We start from the raw sequence: 21,357 nt of genomic DNA on the forward strand, positions 1-21,357 counted from the left end.
AGCCTCACAGGTTCAGAAGAATGCAGCAATTTTTAAAGTTTAACAAAGTCCCCACTGATGAGCCTCAAATCTGCTGTACATTCTATTCAGCCATTTCCAGCTCAGAAACTACACTGTAGCTCCTCGCTTGAATGTTGAGAGCAGCTCAGCCCTGTGGCCCTCATTCACACATTCCAGATCTTTAATGTCTAGAACCCCGTTGAGCCTTCTCAGTGGTTAAAAGGTCTGTGCTTTTGCCTTTCTGCCTGGAGTCTTTAAACACCTCTGGGCCTTTTGTAACAGCAGCTTCAGCTCCTGATCTTTAATTGCAATTTCTGCACGAGTTACAGCTTCCCTGGTATATTTCCTCTCACCACTCTGCCTTGGAGGGAAGATTTCATAATATCCCACCGCACAGACTGAGAAACCTCAGGCAGGAGAGTCACATCCAGAAAATTTGAATCTTATTTCTGACAAAGGGAAAAAAGAAAAAGAGCTGGACCCTATAATAACAGAGTTATTAAGAGACCAGACTCCAGGTAATAGAGGAAGTCAGATTAAAATCCCACCATTTTCCCTGCAGTAAGATATCCTGATCTTCAATCTGGCCACCACTTCAAGCCTGTGTATGTGAGTGAGAATCCAGAGTTAAACACCACTCATTTTGCACATCTAGAGTGCTTTAATCTGAGGCTCTCAAAGCACTTTACAAACATTAGTTAAGTAATCCCCACAATGCCTTCTGCAAGGTTGGTTTTTTTATCCTAATTTTACTGATAACCTCTGTCCATGTCAGCTTGCCTGAGAGCAGAGTTTTCAAAGGGGTGCATCTCTCAGGCACCAGAATACATGTTCCAACTTTCAGAACAGCTCAGCATGTTGGGTGACACACTCTTGAATATCAGGCTGTCTGGGTCACAATGGAAGCGGTTGGATTCGGAACATTTCGGAAAGTCAGCCCCTTATTTAAGCATCTGAATGAGAGCTCAGCCCTTTTCAGAACGTGGCCCCAGCTGTGGGTAGCGTGAACTTGGAAAAAAAAAAAAATCTAGCCTTAAGTATCTTACTCAAGATCACACAGCAAAGGTAGCTACCGGAGTATCCTGCCTGGACATACTACAGCTCTGTACCCAATGCAATTTGTGCACAGATGTTCGGGAGAAATCAGATTGATATACAGTGTTTTCTATACTTACTGCAGCAAGGCAATCACATCTGCCCAGGGGAAAAGGAGCTAGGTTGTTGTTGTCAGATCCTGGAGAAAGGCTGGACCGACTCAATTAGAAGAGGTGCACACGTATTGATTAATGTCAAATAGAAATGGTCTGTCTCTCAACTATGTGATGCAATGGTAGATTTTCACCACCTCTGGGTTAGTCTTAATTTCAAACAAGCATGATCCCTGTTGTTCCAAATGTACAATACAACCTGGTAATATAGCATAGCTTGTATTTCCTGGCAGATCCACAGCTCCTACTTGATAAGTTAGTAATTCACAAATTCAGCTTGCTCATTTTATTTTCTTAGCACTTGCAGTTTCCATCCTACTTGCCCCAAAATATATTTTCTTGTTCATGTTTCAAGCAAACCTCTCCCTCTGCAGCTGGCTGCCCTATGGATTTTGATGGCCTTTAAGCTGCACTGTTAAGGTGACAGGTTCTTCGCCAAAGTTCCCCTCCTGCATGCACAGCCCTCAGGTATGTGGCATTCCTTTATGTGATTTGTTGGCTGCTCTGTACTATTTAGGCATTGGACTGTGCTGAGGGCAGCAGAGATCCACCACCCCAGGAGTACGCTGGCAAGGATAGTCCCTCAGGTGACACCATTGCTCCCTGGTGGAAACAGGAACGTGTACCATACACCATCTCTTTGGATGGGGCTGCCAGATCCATCCAACATGCTCAGCTCTGCAAGCCATTGCAAAAGAGAAGGTGAGGATGTGGCCCAGCCTATGCCTTGGGCCACCAGGCTCCTTTAGGGAGAACTAGTAGGAAGCATTTGGGCAGGGACTACAGTTATGCCTGTGCCTTGCACGGGGTGGTGTCCTTACAACTCCCTGACTCCATGTATCTTCCTGTACATGGGCTGAGCTCAATCTGGCCTAAGTAAGCGGGAGGTGGCTTCAGAGAATCATAGGACTGGAAGAGACTGCAAGAGGTCATCTAGTCCAGTCCACTGCACTCATGGCAGAGCTAATTATTATCCAGACCATCCCTGACAGGTGTTTGTCTAATCTGTTCTTAAAAATCTCCAGTGATGGAGATTCCACAACCTCCCTAGGCAATTTATTCCAGTGCTTAACCACCCTGACAGTTAGGAAGTTTTTCCTAATGTTCAACCTAAACCTCGCTTGCTGTAATTTATGCCCATTGCTTCTTGTCCTATCCTCAGAGGTTAGCAAAAACAATTTTCCCCCTCCTTCTTGTAACAACAGTTTTCAAGTACATAAAAGGTTATGTCCCCTCTGTCTTCTCTTCTCCATACTAAACAAACCCAATGGTTTCAATCTTCCCTGACAGATCATGTTTTCTAGACCTTTAATCATTTTTGTTGCTCTCCTCTGGACTTTCTCCAATTTGCCCACATCTTTCCTGAAATGTGGCACCCAGAACTGGACACAATACTCCAGTTGAGACCATATCAGCACAGAGTAGAGCAGAAGAATTACCTCGTGTCTTGCTTACAATACTTCCGCTAATACGTTCCAGAATGACATTTGCTATTTTTGCCACAGCATTATACCGTTGACTCATATTTAGCTTGTGATCCACTATGACCCTCAGATCCCTTTCCGCAGTACTCCTTCCTAGGCAGTCATTTCCCATTTTGTGCATGGGCATTGATTGTTCCTTCCTAAATGGTGTACTTTGCATTTGTCCTTATTGCATTTCATCCTATTTACTTCAGACCATTTCTCCAATTTGTCCAGATCATTTTGAATTTTAATCCTATCCTCCAAAACACTTGCAACCTCTCCCATCTTGGTATTGTCTGCAAACTTCATCCTAGTGTCCCGCAGAAGAAATTCAGAGCATCCAGGGAAAGGAATCAGCTGTTGACTGAGCAGATAAGCTTTGCAAAGGAACAGATGCCTAACTGGAATTCTGGGTGCCCACCACTCCTGGAAGTCAGCCCATGCATTTGGGTACTGAATTAGAGACAAGGGTGGAAGTGCTGACCTAGCAGTCTAGAGATCCTGCTGCTGAGCACGGACAACCAGAATTCACCAACTGTGTAAGGACTACATTGATCCACTGGCAGCTTTCCCTGCAGAGCACACCCCCTGCCCTTTTCCACAGTCGGTGCAAACTGGGATTCTTCCCTCCCCCATATCTGCAGTCTCCCCTATGACTCTGTAAATGCTTGCCTACTCACTGGCTGCGCAGGACAAGATTTAGGACATGGATGCCACATTATATAACCAAAAGCATATTAAAATCCTCCATTGGCTGGTGGAAGAGTGTCGAACTGATTTCATGCAACAACTGGAAATTAAACGATTTCAAATCTAGAGTGTCTGTTGAGCTCTTGGGGGGGCAGCTGGTACGAAGCAAGGTCCAAATTTTCTTCTGATACATTGTGTGTCACTCTAGTGGGATTGTACAGGAAAATTTGGTCTTATATTTATGGTGTCGAAATATTTTTTTATTGGAAAGATATTTTGGATCCTTTTCCTGGGAGGATTTGACTGAATTCCAGACTTTAGTCATTTATTTTGTTTTTGAGTGCAAGATTTTCTTTACCCATGAGATACAAGATTCCATTTTAATGTATTTAATTCTTTATTTAATTGAATAATATGGAGAAGATTGTGGCAAGACTGATGAAAAAGTGGAAGGGGGGGAGGCAGAAAGGAGAAGAGGGAAATATTTCCCCTGTCACACAATTAACCCAGCCTGAAATATACAAATGGACGGGGGGGGGGGGGGGGGGGGGGGGGGCGGAAATCTTCCAAGTACTTTTAAAAATGGATTCCAGTCCCTAAAGTGCCTGTGTATTCTGCATTGGCTGAGCATGCTCTGTGGGACATCATCTCCTCAACTGTATCCAGAAGCTAGAGCAGCTTTGACTGCCTGATACCCTGTGATGTGCCAACAGTCAGTGGAATGACAGCGCTTTAATCTTTCCTGCTCTAAATGGCTGCTCTTTTTCCTGTTCAGTGTGTCTGCATCACCAATTTTCAGAGCTCTGAGCTCAGTGATTGATGAGCATTTTCATACCTTACAGACACATTCCTCAGACCAGCTTAGCCCTCCATCATTAACGAGCAGGATTTAAAACTCAAAGCTCTGAGCAGAATCTCGTTGTTGCTGCCTATGCATACAGAGCTACCTGCCAATGTCACCTGCTTCCACTAGGAGCCACTTGCTTCCTTTCCCTTGGCAAGAAGCCCTCAAGGTGGGTTGCTTCCATTCCTCTGAGAGTTACCTGCCAGTTGTTCCTGCTTCACCTTCCTTGGAGGGCTACCATCCAGATGTGTTGTCCTCCCCTCCTCTCAGGAAGGCCTTCCCCTTCACAACAGCTGCCTGCTATGAGTGAATTAACACTGAAGGGAGACTGGCTCCCTAGTTAGACTATAGAGAGCCAGAAGAGCAGAGAACAGGGCATGTAACAATCTACTTTGGTCTGCTAAAGCCACATAGGTACCTGGGAAGTCCCATGGAACCCAATCCCTGGGAATAGGATCCAAACAGCTGTGGTTATTCTGCCCCTACTAGTGAATCTTGCTTCCCTTCTCTAAAGACAAATTGCAGAATGCTTGCCTTCCATAAAGGCTACCTACCAACAATGCTTTCCCTGGAGGCTACCCACCAAATAGGGCTTCTTTGTCCCTTTAAGCTATCCGTCAAGGACACCAGCCAGCCTTCCCTAAGGACTAATTGTACAGGGTGCCAGCTTCCCCTAAGGTTAAACTCCAAGGTCTTCTGCTTCTTACATGGTCCCTGCCAAGGATTCCTGCTTTTTTGAGGGTACAAAGGTGGCAGCATGCTTTCCCCAAGGACTCATGGGTGTGCTGGCTAGAACACACTGCAGTACAAATCACATATATCTGTTCCTATGCAAAAGGAAGAGCTTCTGAGCTAGCCCCTTGGGCATGGTGCTACCATTTTGCATTGCACTGCCAAGGCCATTTAACCAGCCCAGGAAGATCAGCAACAGTGTTCTTTCAGCAACACAGAGCCAACAGGGAAGTATACATCCCACGCACACCCCCAGCAAATATTGGGGCCTCCCACCCTTGCCCCTATGCCATACCAATCCTGGACTACATACATTTCATAGCAGCCTGAAGGCTGCTCTAACACTGCACAAGGGGAAGGCCATGTACTCAGCAGCACATGGATCACAGCTGTTCCAAGAAAGGTTTTAAACCAGCTTTGTCCCCACCACAAAAGAGAACTAGATAAATTCATGGAGGTTAAGTCCATTAATGGCTATTAGACAGGATGGGTAAAGATTGGGGTCCCCAGCCTCTGTGTGTCAGAGGATGGAGATGGACGGCAGGAGAGAGATCACTAGATCATTACCTGATAGGTTCACTCCCTCTGGGGCACCTGGCATTGGCCACTGTTGGCAGACAGGATACTGGGCTGGATGGACCTTTGGTCTGACCCAGTATGGCCATTCTTACATTCACACACAGATTTACATTCTCTATTTTGGCTATAACCAAGGCTCTGGCCCTCCCTGTATGAGACGGTTTACATGGGCATAGGGGATCTTTATGAGTGTTGGTATATACCTGTAGATATCGGTTTGTATTTGTCTGCGTTTGTGAGATATTGTATGTATCTACCCACAGTGCATGTGATCTTGTGTGTGATGATACTGTACATAGAAGGAAGGTGTGTGTGAAAGGATATATGCCTAAATTCAGTATGGCTGTATGATATACATATGCAAACATGGATTATGCATGAGGTAGACATTGCGTAAGCACATACCATGTGTGTAAAATGATGCTAAGCCTGCACATCACGTGCTTAATTCTGTTCCTAATTACACGGTCTAGCTTCCATCAACTCATCATGGACATAACTGACGGCAAATTTCCGCCTGCTCTGTCTCTGTGGGCACAGCACAAGCAGGTCATATGCGTCCCTAGTGTATTTCTAGTGGAGTTACATGAGGAATGAATTTGGCCCATTGTGCCTGATGCAGATTACGTCTGTGTAGTAATAGGTCTGATCCTCTATGCGAGTCCATCTGTTTCTCCACAGATAAATGCAATCTGTGATTGTTTCCATGTTTGCTGCTTTTTAAAAATCCAGAATGATAATAGAGCCCCACAGCTGAGGAGAAAAGGTGAAAGTGTTTATTTAAAAGTTTGATCAGTCAGAGTAAAGTTAGAGGAAGCTTTGAGAATCCCAGGTGCAGCTTAACCTACAAATGAAAAATTATGAAGACAGGGAAGAGGAATATTAAATGAAGTGAATTCTTCGGGGACTCAAAATTTAGCATATACACAAGCCAGAGATGCTGCAGAAGAGGAACAGGAGACTGGACTGGAGGAAAAGGAGACGCTCAGTAGCTCCCACAGTGAAAGAAGAAGAATCTAGGAAGTCTCTGGCTCCAAATAGGATGGGTAATAGCTTCATGTATTAGACAGCCTGGGCCAAATACGTCTCTAAGGTAACTGCAGTGAAATCCATGGGGTTAAAACCAGAGTGGATTTTGCCCTCTACTTCAGAGATAAGCAGCAAAATAAACTTCATCAACAAGCTCCCTGGCGCAGCTTCATAAATAGGGGAGGGGTGTGTGGGTTCTTCATAAGCATTCCCTCTTGCACAAACACACCAATGCCCTCCTAGTTATCCCAGGTCTCTATCTTGCTTTCCTGCTCCTTTCTCACTGCCAGGGATGTTCTAGTCCCCAAGAGAAGAGCTGCATTCAGGGATGCAGGGGGCTCCTACACTGGTCTTTCACCTCTGGAGACCTGGCTTCATATCAGGCTGCAGGTTTGGCGGTCTCAGCCTAGACTCAAGCGGTCATACCACAGTCCAAATCACATCACATGCTGGTGTGATTATCAGGGGTGGTTCACTGCTTGGAGCCTCTTCCCATTCAAGTCAATGGCAAAACCAGACTCTTCTACAGCTAGGAAGATTTAGGTCAGGATTGTGTAGGGGCCTAAGAGTGAAACAGCAGGGCGTGGCAGAGATCAGAGCAGAAATGCATTCAGAGAGCAACGTGGGAAGGCTTGTCGGAGCCCCTCATTTCCAGGGGTTTCTTCACAAAGGGGAGTGGATGACTCAGGACTGATACTGAAAATGGAGCTATGCACCTTTAGCTCACCAAATCCATTCCAGCACAGAGAGTCATTTCTATCAGGTGGTCTCTGTGAAATGGATTGGTGGTCTCAGTCCAGTAGTTCATAAGAGTCTCCCTAACAAAAATCCATCACCACAGTTAGCAGCCTGGTTGCAACCTCACCAGACAGGCCAGCACTTATAGCAGTGATTGTAGCAGGAACCTACCTGATCTGGCTTCAGGGCTAGCTATTGCATCAGCTTCCCTCCATTGACTCTCAGTCCTTTTCAAGACTACCAGAGCGAGGGCTTCTACTTGGGAGCTTTAAAGAGTCTTCACCTGCCGTCTTCCCAGGGGGCACTCTAAACACCCGCCTTCCTCACCAACTCCTGCAGGTAGCACTCCTCCAGCTTTTTAACACTAGAGCTAGGGAAAAACACCCTAAACGGGCACAGGCTTGCTCTTTATAACTCCCAGCAGGCCTGATTCTGAGTCACCTGCTCCCATCATGTGATCCCTGGACTCATTCCTTTCACCTGGGAACAAGCCTGGCATAGGTGCAGCTGAGTCCCAACCCCTCCCCCTCAAAGGGCCAGCTTCTTACTTTATGACAAAGATGGACACTGCACTACCCTCTTTCCTCCTGCTCAGGGAAGCTTGCACTGCAGATGCCAAAAGACATACTTGTCCTGGAGACAAACAGAAATCTCCTTTCACAAGCACTAACTTGGCTTCCAAATCAATAACAAATAAACTTTCTAAAAAGCAGGCTGAGTTGTAATGTGGGTCCCAGCTGCTTTCTGGAGCATTGTTCTGTTTGAAACCATATTTCACGGTGTGTAGCCGCGACAGTGTTTTCTGAAGGAGGCCAAACGTGAGGGAACATTTCTCACTCCTTGAAAGCTAATGACTGATCCTCAGCACAGGTTTACAATTTAATTGAAAAATAGAGACAAAGAGAAGATATGATGATGAATAATGCCATTAATCATCAGGACTGCTGGAAGCAGTATCTAGGGCCTGTGCTAATGCTTGATGGTGTCATCCTGACCAGCCAATAACACAGATACTCGAGGATTGATAGGAAAAAGACATGGTGGGGGGGGAGGGAATATAGACAGGAGGCCAAATTGTGTTTTCATTGGGGTAAATCTGGAGTTCATGCATTGACGTCAACAGAATTACTCCACTCTAGTGTAAGTCAGAACAGAATCTGACCCAGGGCCTTCTCTATAATGCACGCTTGTCCCACCAGTCGATCCCTAAGCCCCTCTCCCACAAGCTACATAAAAGTGAATCTGTTGGCCTTTACTTGCAGTGTACGATTGGGAGACATAATCACAATATTTTCTGTAGCATTAAAAGCTAATCAGGGAGGTGTTTTTCTTTTCTTCAGGTTCTGTTAGTGATTCAAGTGGTGGTGCTCTTTCCTCTAAAGATCTGACTCTGGTCCATTGAAGACAATGACAAAATTCACTGACTCATCTCTGAACCAATGTCCCATCATGATAACGAGAGGGTTGTGTTGCTAGGGGAACATGCTTTTGGATAAAACCTACATCCAAGGTTACCCAAACACTTGTAATTGAGTGACACATTTTGCAAGAGTTAATCCAGGTGTCCTGACCACATTCCAATGTGAGCAACCACATTCTGCCAACCTGAATTCCTCCAGCAGTTTCAGCTAGCTACAGTATTCTCCTTCAGTTTTGTCCTAAATGTGTGTGTAGTATTGCTGTGCACTGTTAAACCGATACTATGTTCCACCCCAGAAGTGACTGCATTTCACTGGTGAATAAAGTGATCCCTAAATCACCATGGGAGTCTTTGAGATGAAAGGCGCTATACAAGCCTATGTTATTAATAAATTGCTTTTATAAGATATTTGCTTTTAGTTTTTTCAACTATGCTCTCAGTTTCAAATGTAGAGCTAGAAAATTACTGAGGTTTCTCAGACTATTGGTGAGACCTTCCCAGCCAATCAGCATACAGAAGTGTGTTTTTGCTATAATCAATGCACAATAACCAACCGTATCCCTTTATGATACAAATGAAAGTGGAAAGCTGTAAGGATTCCTCCCACTAGAGAGAGCTCTGACAGCCAGTCACTGGACTGAAAGGAAGAAGTGATCCAGATGGAATCTCTGTCACACTAATGAAGCTGTCTCATAACTGTAATGGAGACCTCATGTATCTAATGTGACACTTAGCAAATCCGGGCATGAATAAATAACTGAAGTCCAATTGAATTAACCTCCAGCTGATCAGCACAACTAAACAAATTATCCTAAATTCGGAAGAAGATTAGAAGGACTGGAGCAGGCCACAATCATTTGGTGGGAGGCTTAATTCAATTTAGCAAGTTTAAATCTAATACCCCAGTGCTCTTCTCTGATCTCAGGGTTTAGGTCAAACCTCTTCTAAAGTGCTCTTCTAGAACCTGGAAAGGAGGGTCACATCATATTAGTAACAACAGCAGCAGTGCACCCCAGAGTCGCCCGGAGAAACAAAGGAACACACATAAGCACAGAATAGGGGTGAGGGGTCACTTTTTACAGGCACAGAAGAGAAAATAAAAACATGCTATAGATTTACTGGTGGAGAATTCAAACCTAATTTCCAAGAAAAGTTTAACAAGATGGCATCACATCAACCTTCCTTTCTCCAGTGAGCACAGAGACACCCCCCCATGCACATGTGCATAAAAGGTCATGGTTACACTAAGACCTGGATACCTCAATATTGCTAACCTGGAATCCTGGCCCCATGGAGGTCAATGGCAGTTTTGCCATTGGCTTTCATGGAGCCAGCATTTTGCCACTAGAACGTATCCTCCAGGTGGGTTCCCTGTACCCCAGCTGGATCCTGTACATGCTACCAAGTCAAATCAATGCCAGGGCCCATCACCCCCACGTTAGATGCCTGTGGGATTTACTGTGCCTTTTGGCCACTATCTTTGAGAAACTAAACACTGCTTGGGGCAGCCTTGGGCCTATGCAACCTGTGTGACCACATGAGGTGCCACATCTCACACACACAACTCACTGGCCAGTGTCAGCCCAATTCCACATCCACAGTCCCATTTGACCCTGGCCTCAGTGGGCCCTGATAAGAGCTTGAATTCTACCAGCTCTCTTCTCCTGGACCGTGTTGGGGCTTCGGTCACCAGAGGCCTCAGTGACATAAAGGGCCTATTCCTCCACAGTTGGACCTCCCACTGGCTCCAGGCGGTTGCCATCCTCTGTGTATGATGTGTGCAGAGTGCTCCATTGCCCCAGGGAGACATGACCAGTTGGGCTGGGGGTATGGCAGGGCCCCACTCTCCATATGCCTGCTAGCCTCTGGCAGTAGTTGCCATGAAGCGTGCCCTCCACTACTTTCCTCAGCAGGTGAAGGGAGTGCTATGAAGTATACTCACCATGTCTGCCCCACACCAATAGCCTCCGGCCAGCTTCAATTGGTTATCACAACTCTGCTGCCCTCCAGCACTGCTCACAGGAGAAAGGCCATAGGTGGGCTCAAAATGAGAAAAATAAGGGGATCCCTGTTTGTTCAGCAAGAATGATGGTCACAAGCTGTTATTTAAAAGGAAGAAGGCAGCCCTTAGGCTTTGTTTGCATTCCCAGATCAGAAAAATACCACACCCACAACACAAACCAACTGTTGGAGAATGAATCATCTTGGAAAAATCATTGGGCCCTCCTTGGCTCCTCCTCTGGCTGCTTTGCAGTGCTCAAGCAGCATGGGGTAGCCAGAAAGCTTCCTAACTGGGAAGTGGGGGATTCCCTTGGCCTAAGGGAATCTCTGAATACCAAGCTGATGAACAGAGCACTTGGGCACTCCTTGGCCAGCAGAAAGGTATCATAGGAGTGTTCCACCCATTAACTTATCTATGCCAGGGGCCCAAACCACCCCCAAACAGCCTCAGGATCATGGGGGCAGAGTAATTCCTCTCCCCACTCTTCCGTTTTGCAGAGCAGGGCTCAGTCACAGCTGAGGTTCTGGCCCATAGTCTATATTCTGCAGCACAGAAATACAAGACAGAAATCTAAACCACAGAAGTAATAACCTGTAAACTAATAAACAGTAAACTAATAAACCAACCAGACGCTTTGATAGCGAGGCTCCCTCAAGAGCAGGGATTATTAATGGTTGTCCTGAAACATCAGGTGCGTAGTTTTCTAGTGAAGGGGGAATAAACGTTAAGGCGCTTTGGAGCCTGGGTGTCTGCTCCATGAGGTTGCATACCACTTCATATAAACAGAGAGATGATCATCAAGGGCTTTGAGGCACTACAGTAATACAAACAATAAATTATAATCAAAAGCAGCTCTCTTCCAATCCAAAAGCACACAGACACTTAATTGTTTTAAAAAGAATTACCCTGAGAAGAAATTATTCAGATAAATAATAACAAATACTGTATGTAAAACTACAATATGTGGGCAGTTTTCCCTGGGGGAGTACGGGGCAGCAGTCTCACCAATTCTCTACAGTCTCAGAGACAGTGGTACATATTTCTTCAGTAATTAGAGCAGGAAACTGGAAGGAGGGAGGGACTCCTGGATTCTATCTTAGCCTCTGTAAATGACTTATGTGAATTGCTGAATGTCTCTGTGCTTTGGTTTCCCACTCTGTACAATAGAAGTACTAATTTCCTGCCTCATAGGGGTGCTTCTGAAGGTTAATTCGCTAATGTTCATGAAGTGGTTGGAAATTTTTGGATGAAAAGTGATATACAAGTGCAAAGTATCATCTGTGGAGACAAGTATCCCTGTCAGCACCAAAGCTACCCAAGTGCAGGCAGGATGACAGGCAAAGAGCCGGAGAAAACTCACAATTCTCTCTCAACACTGGCTTGGTGTATGTTAAGTCTCCCTGTAGTGGCTGGCTCACATCAAGAAAAAGAGCCTGCTACTTACTGACAGATACTTCTTTAGGATACATGACAAGGGATTATGGGGTTTTGGTGCTGAAGATGCAAGGTTCAAACACCTGCTGGTGTCTGCCAGTATGCAGTCACAGGTTGTTATACTCGGAGACTTTCCACAGGCCCTGGACAGGGTGGCATTAACATTTGATTCAAGGGGTAAAAGTTTCCCTACTTCCTACAAAAAGAAAAGGAGTACTTGTGGCACCTCTAAGGTGCCACAAGTACTCCTTTTCTTTTTGTGAATACAGACTAACACGGCTGCTACTTCCTACAGTAATGCTTGTCCCCCAGGTGCAGGTAGGAGTGATGTTTCCCTATGACCTGAGATCAAATGGATCCCCCTGTCCTCCAGCCATGTACAAAGGAGACCAGAGAGGTTAGTAGGGACACAGCAAAAAAAGGATGCCAGGAAGGTTCTAGCCCTTTATTTTCATAAGATGAAATTCTCCTCCAAGGAAGGTATAGTGGAAATAAACTTCATTCTTGAGGTGGTAGGAGGACCTATTGATAGCAGCTGCCATTATCTCAGTCACACAGGCAACCCCTTGAATGCTTGTAGTAAACAGGAGAGAAATGTCAGTTCTTCACAGGGCTGGAAAACAGGGGATTTGCCAGATGATAAGGTATCAAGACTCCCCCTTCTGCGTATCAAGCAAAGGCAGCAACTTTAGTCTGTTTGGAGCCTTTCCATGGAACTCTGTTGCCCTCTGGAGGTCTATTAAGGCACTCTCAACGCTATGACTAACAGTTAAATTCATTCAAAGTTTCATTTAAACTTTTCATGCAAAAACAATTCAGAACACTAGGCCTTTAAAAAGAAGATGTCTGGTCAGATGATCTGAAATTCAGAATTCTTGTTGCCAAGATTGGTGTGTGTGGTAGGAGGGCAGGATGTGAGGGGGGAAATGGAAATAAAGGTTTGGGGGACATTTATTTTAGCATTATATATAGCTTTATATAATTCATAGTATTACATACAGCAGTGCTGAAGGTTGCATTGGATATTCTTTAAGAAATCCTAATTTTTAGGGATGTGTATCTAGGCCAAAAATGTTATTCTGGGCTGAGCAAAGGTCAAGAATTTGGGGAAAACAAAAAGAAACTGAAGTTTTTAAGATGTTTATTATATATGTATTACATTTTTAGTATTTCTTTTTTTGCACTGTCAAACCAATGTCTTTGTTTTCTATCATGAAATCTGTGTGTGGTAGCTGTCAATCAATAATACCCCACTCTTATCTAGGGCTTTTCAGCAGTAGATCTCAAAGCCCTTTACAAAGGAGGTTGAATCATATATCCACATTTTACAGATGGGGAAACTGAGACATAGAGTGGTGAATGTAAGTGCCCAAGGTCACCTGTCGGGCCTGGGAACAGAACCAGTCCAGGGCTCTACCCATTCGGCCACACTGCCACTCTAGACAAGCTACTTTAAATTAGGTTTTTGGTTAAAAAATGAATTAGGGCACATGAAGAAGAATGTGGAACTGCTGAAAAGGATGTAACTGTTTGCATTACAGGATCATACTCTGAGACCCCCTAGGCACTACAATAATGCAAATAATACATAATTATAACATTAGCCATGCTACCATGACAAGCCAAAAGGCAGGATTTACCCAATTTGTGGCCTGATCCCTTACTCTGCCCAGCATCCTACATCTGAAAACATTCCCAAAGAGTTCCGTGGCCAAAAGAGAGACCCTGCCATCCAGAATGACTCATTCAAATCTACAGGAAACAGCCATAACAATGTACACAGCCAAGGATGCAAACACTACGGAGCATTGGACTTACAACAAAGAAGAATCCCTTCCACTCAAATGTGAGAGGCCTGGTTTTGAGTTCCTTCTTGTTTGCCAATTTCAGTCAGACCTTTAACATTTTGGGTGCCCACATGCTAAGAGAAGAGCCGGGGATGCTCAGAACCCCATATGCAAACAGGGAACCAAGCCATTTCCGAATTGCTGTTCTCTGCTTTGGGGCTAAGATTCACCTTATCCCAACCTCCATCTCTCCACACAGACCTTCACATTCTGGTCACCAATGGGAAGCTGGCATTCTTTGGAGAGAGCAGGTGACTTTTCTGCAGCATGAGTTTTGCTGTACCTAGTGAATAGATGAAAACATCCCAAGAGAGCAATTAAAGAACTTAAAACACGCAGAAGGTAGCTCAAAAGGAAGTCAAGGCCATTTCAGAATGTCCTTGGAGTTTATACAGATGATGCCTTAGAGATGTTTAAATGACAAGGAACATCAGCATTTCAACAGTTGGGTCAGGGCAGCTACCAAAGCTGGCTTGCCAGGCTGGAAAGCAGGCTCGGGAGAAAGTGCTGTGCCTATATTCAGAGGGATAGAATCTGTTGGCTCAGAGACCTCTTCCTTCTCACCACCCTCCCTCATAGGCACTGGGCAAGGCAAGCCAGAGATGGGGCTGTGGCTGTCAGGTTAGCTGGGGTTCCTCCCCATTTGCCTTGGGGTATGATGAGTGTCTATAATGGTGTGTAGGACTGCAGGAAGTAAAGAATGAGTTGGTTGAAAAGGGGCCTACTTAGTTGTATAGGGCAGGGGTGTGGAGTGGTACAAGGTGTGCTGGGTGTGGAAGGGTCTGCCCCGCTCAGTGAGGCCATGGGGAACGGGGTGAGCAGGGTTCTGCAGGGCCTTCCCTGTGTATGGGGCCGGTGGGACCTGGAGGGGGTGCGGTGTGCAGGGGACTCCCATTCTGTGGGGACAGCGGGTGTTTGAGGAGCAGGGTGTGGAGGGGACTTCCCTGCTCTGCGAGGCTGGGAAGGATAAGTGTGGGGGCTAGGGTGAGCTGGGTGCATGGAGATCTTCCCTGCTCTGTGTGCCTTGGGAGAGATGGGATTGGGAGGTGCAGGAGCAGGATCCCCACTCGATAGGGCCAGGAGGGAAGTGGGAGGCACTCTCTGCTCCTTGGGGCCAGGATGCAGGGGGGCTGGAGGGGATGAGGGGCTCCCTGCTCAGATGGAGCCTGGATGCAGGAAGGGCTCCCCGCTTGGTGGGGCCAGAGAGATGCGGGGGACTCCCATCTCCGTGGGGCTGGAGAGGCCCTGGGGGGTCGGAAGGAGTACAGGGAGGGCTCCCCTCTCTGAGGTGCCCGGATGTGGGGGGGCTCCCCGCGGCCGCACAGGGTGGGAGTGGCTCCCCGCTCTGAGGGGCCCGGATGTGGGGGGGCTCCCCGCTCGGTGGGGCCGCACAGGGTGGGGGTGGCTCCCCGCTCGGAGGGGCCTGGATGTAGGGGGGGGCTCCCCGCTCCGTGGGGCCTCACAGAGTGAGGGTGGCTCCTCGCTCGGTTTCTGAGGGGGCCGGATGTGGGGGGGCTCCCCGCGGGAGCACGGGGTGAGGGGAGGCTCCCTTCTCTGAGGGGCCTGGATGTAGGGGGGGCTCCCCGCTCGGTAGGGCCGCACAGGGTGGGGGTGGCTCCCCCCTCGGAGGGGCGCGGATGTAGCGGGGGCTCCCGCTCCGTGGGGCCGCACGGGGTGGGGGCGGCTCCCCGCTCGGTTTCTGAGGGGCCCGGATGTAGGGGGGTCTCCCCGCTGGGGGGGCCGCACGGGGTGGGGGCGGCTCCCCGCTCGGAGGGGCCGGATGCGGGGGCGGGCTCAGAGTGACTCAGCGGCGGCGCCGGGCGCGGAGAGCGGGAGTCGCGGCGGCCGATGACCGAGGGAGCCGCGGGGCAGGAGAGGGGAGGACGCGGCGGAACTGCCAGGGTGAGGCCGCTGCGGGAAGGCCCTGGGCTCGGTCGCCGCCTCCTCCCGGGCGGGCCCCGGGCTGGTCTCGCCTCCCAGCCGGGCACGGCCCAGGCCCCTACCATGGCGCCCGGTTTCCCGGGCCTGGAGGCGGGGCGGCTGCAGCTGCCGGCGAGCTCGGGCCGGGCCGAGCGCTGGAGCTGGCTGGGCCCATGGCGGGCGCGACCCTGCCCGGGGCTCCACGGCCCAGCCGCCGGGTAGGACCCTGCCCATGCCCCGAGTCTGGGGGTGGGATCATGGTGTGAGCCTGCGCCTGGCTCCAGGGTCGAGTCGGGATTTGGAGTCGTGGTGTGATCCCGACCCAGCCTCCGCCCGTGGGGGGGCACCTGGTGTTAGGAGAACAGAGGAGACGTGGGGCGAATGGTGGCTCTGAGTGACCAGCCCAGCTCCTCCCCCGGGATTTTCGGTCCAAGTAAAACGGCTGCAAAATGAGACTCACTGGCCTGGGCACGCCAGGCTCCAAAGAAGGGGGGTCCTTAAGCACAAGACGGGCCGCAACATTTGGGTAGGGAAGTTTGGCAAAATGGTTTTGGATTTGGTCCATTTTGAGAGCAGGGGTGTAGCCACTTAGCCCACCCATTTAGCATTCAGGCCCACCCCCAGCTCTGTGCTGGCCCCAGCGCTTGCCCCGCTCTGCCCACCTGCCCTGCACTCCTGCCAGGGAGTGGGGTTGGGGGTGCAGGTCGTGCTCGGGTCTGCCCACCTGGCACTCCTGCTGGGGTCGGGTGGAGCGGGGCAAGCCCCAGCACGCCCACCCCGCTCCCTGGCAGGAGCGTTGGATGGGCGGAGCGGGTGGGGGCACGGGAGCACCCATTTTCCAGGGGTCCAGGTTGGCCCACTGGCTAAGTCGCCACTGTGAGGAGGGCAAGCGAGCAGGCAGCCGGTAGCGGTAGAGGAGATCTTCAAAAAAGGTAGCCCACTGCCTGGGGGAGCCAGGCCTGGCATAGGGCAGTGGGACCTGGAAGGGAGCCGGGAGCTGTGCGCGCTGGAGCGCAGCCTCTCCTCCCAGAGCTGGGTGCGTGCCCAGGGCCCTGGGGAGCCCCTGGCCAGAGGGCCCATCCATTGTGTAGCTGCAGGGGGTGAGGGAAGGCAGGCCCCCATCCCTCGTGCCTTTCCAGACTCCCCTTCCCCATAATTGCCCTCCCCACCAGAAGTCGGGGCCCACCCAAATATCCCATGCTGGCTACGCCACTGCTTGAGAGAAACCATGCTCTAGTGGGGACCAGGAACCAGGAGACCTCGGCTCTGGGAGTCAGGACCCAAGACTAATAGGACTATATGATCTGCTGTATGTGACACAAAAACAGTTGTAATCAGTGTCAAACTATGAATGGCATAAAAACCTATAAATAGCAACGTGTATGTGTAGCCTAAGTGTAGCACTTTAACGAGGGGCAGTTAAAATTCACTTCTGAGTCAGATACACCCAGGCATCAGATGTTCCTGATTATTTATATACAGCTGCACCTGTTGCTTACATCTCTGGGAATATTTATATCATTAAAACAACTTAACAGGTATTTTAAATTTAATGAAAATGTTCAGCCTTTTTATGGCCCTTAGTTACTGTTTTTATATGTAATACTAATATATTATTTTACTCAGCAGTGAAGACTTCTGCCATGGCAGCAAAACCTATTGTGACTTCAAAGCAGAGAGAGGAGGTGGTGAGGGGTGTCCCAACAGAGGTGGTGTGCACTGCCTTCTCCAACTCCATTCTTGTGGTGGTGACGCAGTATGGGAAGATGGGAACGCTCGTCTCTGTGGACCCCAGCACAATAGCCAATGACATCAGCAAACCTTCACTCACCACAAAAGTGCTGCTGGGTACAGATGAGGTACAAAGCAGAGCATGTAGCCCTGAAGATTGAGGGTGAATCTCTTACTAGCTCAAAATTCGAGCCTGCTCAGGCTGCTAAGCGGCTGATGTGTAGTTGTGCAGTGGTAAGATTAAAGAATCCTGTACTAGGGGAGGAGTGGTTCATCAATAAAGCTTGGACATTCAACTGGCATTTAACATAACAAATGTCTAATTGAATCTACACTGAAGGCATATATGGGATCTGTCACTTCATACTAGGTTATTCTTGTGGTGCTTTGCAGCTCCTGTTGACTTCAGTGGTTCAGGGGCAAGTGTAATGGCCTTCACTAGCCTTTCTCAGGTGCTTGTCCCAGTCAGTTTTCCCATCCCACCACTTCTTTTTCTCCAAACCTTTGCCTCTCATAATCAACTTCAGCTTCCTACCCGCTCCCCAACTGTGCTTGCCACTAGTTGCCCTAGATAAGTCAATTATCCAATTCATTTTGGCTTAAAATGAGTTCTCATTGACTATTTTACAGAAACAAGAGAAAACAATAATATGTTTTGGAAAATATCAATTAGACAGGCACTAAATATAAAGTTACAGCATACTGCAAGATTACTTGGTTTTGCAGTGCAGTCAGAACTGTCTTTTGTTGCTTGCTAACCCTAAACAGGATAAAATAACCAAAAAAATCCCTCAACGATGTGACAGGTTCCTGATCCTCTTAGCAGCTCATTTTTATGTTTCAGAGTAGTAGCCGTGTTAGTCTGTATCTGCAAAAAGAAAAGGAGTATTTGTGGCATCTTAGAGACTAACCAATTTATTTGAGCATAAGCTTTCGTGAGCTACAGCTCACTTCATCGATGCATTACGATTATGCATCCGATGAAGTGAGCTGTAGCTCACAAAAGCTTATGCTCAGATAAATTGGTTAGTCTCTAAGGTGCCACTAGTACTCCTTTCCTTCAATAATAGGCTTTCTTTCCTTCATGTGGGATGTGTCGTGTCTGCCTGTAGACAGGATGGTTGCAGCTTTGGTGTGATGTGCATTTGTCAAAATGGAGCAGAAGAGCATATTCAGTTTCTGATATTACCTTATGTTAATTAAAAGGAATACTAGTGGCACCTTAGAGACTAACCAATTTATTTGAGCATAAGCTTTTGTGAGCTACAGCTCACTCTGTGCATCCGATGAAGTGAGCTGTAGCTCACGAAAGCTTATGCTCAAATAAATTGGTTAGTCTCCAAGGTGCCACAAGTACTCCTTTTCTTTTTGCGAATACAGACTAACACGGCTGCTACTCTGAAACTTGTCATTATGTTAATCAGTGGCTCTTCCTGTTACATATGGGAGAAATCATTTCCCCAAGTCTTACATACATGTCCATTATCTGCTCCTTTGTATTGTATGTTAATTAATTAATCTAAACGACCTTGAGGAAGACTTTGATTAACATGAGAACGAAGTACTTCCTGCCTAGCCTTTCGTGGTGATGCATGCTGCCAAAACCCACAAACCAGTGTTGAAACAAAACCAAACAAAAATAAACTTCAGATAAATATATGTAGCAAGATGGATGTAAGTAAGATCTGGACAAATTGGGCATACTTGTTAGAGAAACCCCAATTAAAGGGAATTATATCCCTTTTCTCCTGCTAATACCCCTTAGCCTCACCTTTTTTTAAAAAAAAGTCTACATTATTCTATCAAAATCACTCTGGGGCTTTAACCAAGGGCTATGATACCATTTCAAATGTGGTGAATGTAAAGACCTGGCTGTCTTTACATTTACTTGTCAGCAAATCCAGTTTCAGCCCAGTATAGATAAGTCCTTAATATGCTTAGTAAAAAGAAAAGGAGTACTTGTGGCACCTTAGAGACTAATCAATTTATTTGAGCATAAGCTTTCGTGAGCTACAGCTCATTCATCTGATGAAGTGAGCTGTAGCTCACGAAAGCTTATGCTCAAATAAATTGGTTAGTCTCTAAGGTGCCACAAGTACTCCTTTTCTTTTTGCGAATACAGACTAACACGGCTGTTACTCTGAAACCATGCTTAGTAAAAAGATACTCCAGGAGCATTCCATTAATAGTGAATGAATAGGGTGAGAAGATTCTCTCAACTGAAGGACTTGTGTTTTTTTGCTTTTCAGCCCCTCATCCATGTTTGTGCTAAAAACCTGGTGACATTTGTGTCTCAGGAAGCTGGGAACAAACCTGTTCTCCTGGCTATAGCTTTGAAGGACAAGAGCATGGAAGGAATAAAAGCACTGCAGGAGTTGATCCGAAGTTGCCAAGTGTGGTGAAGCTGGGCTGTCTGGATGCAAGGAAGGGATCCTGGGTCAGTGACCTACTACTGTTTATTTAAAAGGACAAAACATGCCTTTATGCTGGTTTTGGATCCTGTTGAGGATTTCATTAATTTTCTCTACTATGTAGAACATTGGGAGATTTTGCTGCTGTTGTTGGGGTTGGAGCCCATGCAGTTAGCAGTGAAGTTAGAATGTTTTTCTCAACACAAAATGAAATTTCATTTCCATCGCATTGGGTGGGGGATGTATATTTGGAAAACTGCGTATGTCTTTGCAGCAGTGTCCAGAGAAGTAAATGGCTTCAAGCGATGTAACAATGAAACACTGCTGTAAAGTATAAAATGTGATGTAGAATGAATAAAAATACACATTGGCAAATGCTTACTGTTACCTGTTTATTCCCCATGATCAGTTTAAATTAAATATTTGGAGTCAGAATAAAGTCAGTGGTAATTGTAAGCAGTTTAAAATAGGGATGAATTTTGACACTTGCCTAGGGTCCATGAGAAAGAGTTGTAAGTTTTGACAGTGTGAGTGAGTTAATACCGTGGTGGGGTTCCCTGTCTTCAAGTTGATGGTTTCTCTTTAGTGGCAGAAAATTATATTTTTTTGAAATATAGTACCTACTGTAATGACGGGTAACACTTAACATTGCTGTCGCTGAAAGAAATTATCAAACCAAAATATTAGTCTCTTTTTTTCAGTTTGTTTATTTTTTGATGATGAGCTTCACTGAATAGGTCAAGCCCTGATCCTGCAGCTGGATCCTCACTGGTGAATGTTTGTGTCTGCCTTGAAGCCCCATTGACTTCAGTAGGGCTACATACAGGCACAAGGGCTCACCTACCTAGATCCAGTTGCAAGACAGGGGCTCTAGTCAGTTTCTCCCTTGCTGAAAGGACCCTTATAAATATAAACATCAGTAGAGGAGTAGAAAAACCTTACACATTTTTAATATTTTTTTCAAATATCTGGACATACTATTGAAAGGATTGTGTATCAGGAAGTGTAATTTTAAGTTAGGTTTAAAAGCTTCAGGCTTGTAGTGTCCCCTTAAGGGAAATACAATTAATTGCATTTTTCAGAATTATATTTTCCAGAGCCATGGGGTTTGCATCTGTGTCATAATCCTAAGAGTCCCCCCCACCTCCCATGTTACATTCCCCACTCTCATTCTTTCCTGTTGTTCTTCTGACCAAGGAGGACTGGAAGCCATAAAGTCTGTCAATATTATTTCTGTATTGATTTAGGGATTTCCACTGAAAAATACAAATCAGTTCCCAGTACTGAACATTTGAACACTGTGCCC

The 21,357-nt window shown here is 46.8% G+C and overlaps 2 protein-coding genes across 5 annotated transcripts in view; one reads left to right on the top strand and one right to left on the bottom strand.

Annotated features, from left to right (window-relative positions):
• The window catches only part of ELFN1 (extracellular leucine rich repeat and fibronectin type III domain containing 1), a 236,678-nt gene extending 220,550 nt beyond the window's left edge, over positions 1 to 16,128 (bottom strand). The window contains exons 1-4 of the mRNA XM_037910546.2: positions 15,993 to 16,128; positions 14,191 to 14,272; positions 11,335 to 11,522; positions 10,649 to 10,805 (exon numbers count right to left, since the gene is read on the bottom strand). The gene's annotated coding sequence lies outside the window, so the exon portion shown is untranslated. The remainder of the gene's footprint in view (positions 1 to 10,648; positions 10,806 to 11,334; positions 11,523 to 14,190; positions 14,273 to 15,992) is intronic.
• PSMG3 (proteasome assembly chaperone 3) lies at positions 15,760 to 20,428 on the top strand. 4 transcript variants are annotated; one of them, XM_037910550.2, is made up of 3 exons: positions 15,760 to 15,891; positions 17,536 to 17,768; positions 19,890 to 20,428. In XM_037910550.2, the coding sequence occupies exons 2-3, from the start codon at positions 17,553 to 17,555 to the stop codon at positions 20,040 to 20,042; spliced, it is 369 nt and encodes a 122-aa protein (XP_037766478.1). In that variant the 5' UTR covers positions 15,760 to 15,891; positions 17,536 to 17,552; the 3' UTR covers positions 20,043 to 20,428. The 4 variants fall into 4 exon arrangements, with proteins under 4 accessions (XP_037766478.1, XP_037766477.1, XP_027683471.1 ...); XM_037910549.2 differs by having other exon boundaries at positions 15,764 to 15,891; positions 17,539 to 17,768; XM_027827670.3 differs by lacking the exon at positions 15,760 to 15,891 and adding an exon at positions 15,995 to 16,127 and having other exon boundaries at positions 17,539 to 17,768.
• The last annotated feature ends 929 nt before the right edge of the window (positions 20,429 to 21,357 follow it).

The sequence above is a fragment of the Chelonia mydas genome, chromosome 10 (assembly GCF_015237465.2).
Source record: "Chelonia mydas isolate rCheMyd1 chromosome 10, rCheMyd1.pri.v2, whole genome shotgun sequence".
Taxonomy (NCBI): Eukaryota; Metazoa; Chordata; order Testudines; family Cheloniidae; genus Chelonia; species Chelonia mydas.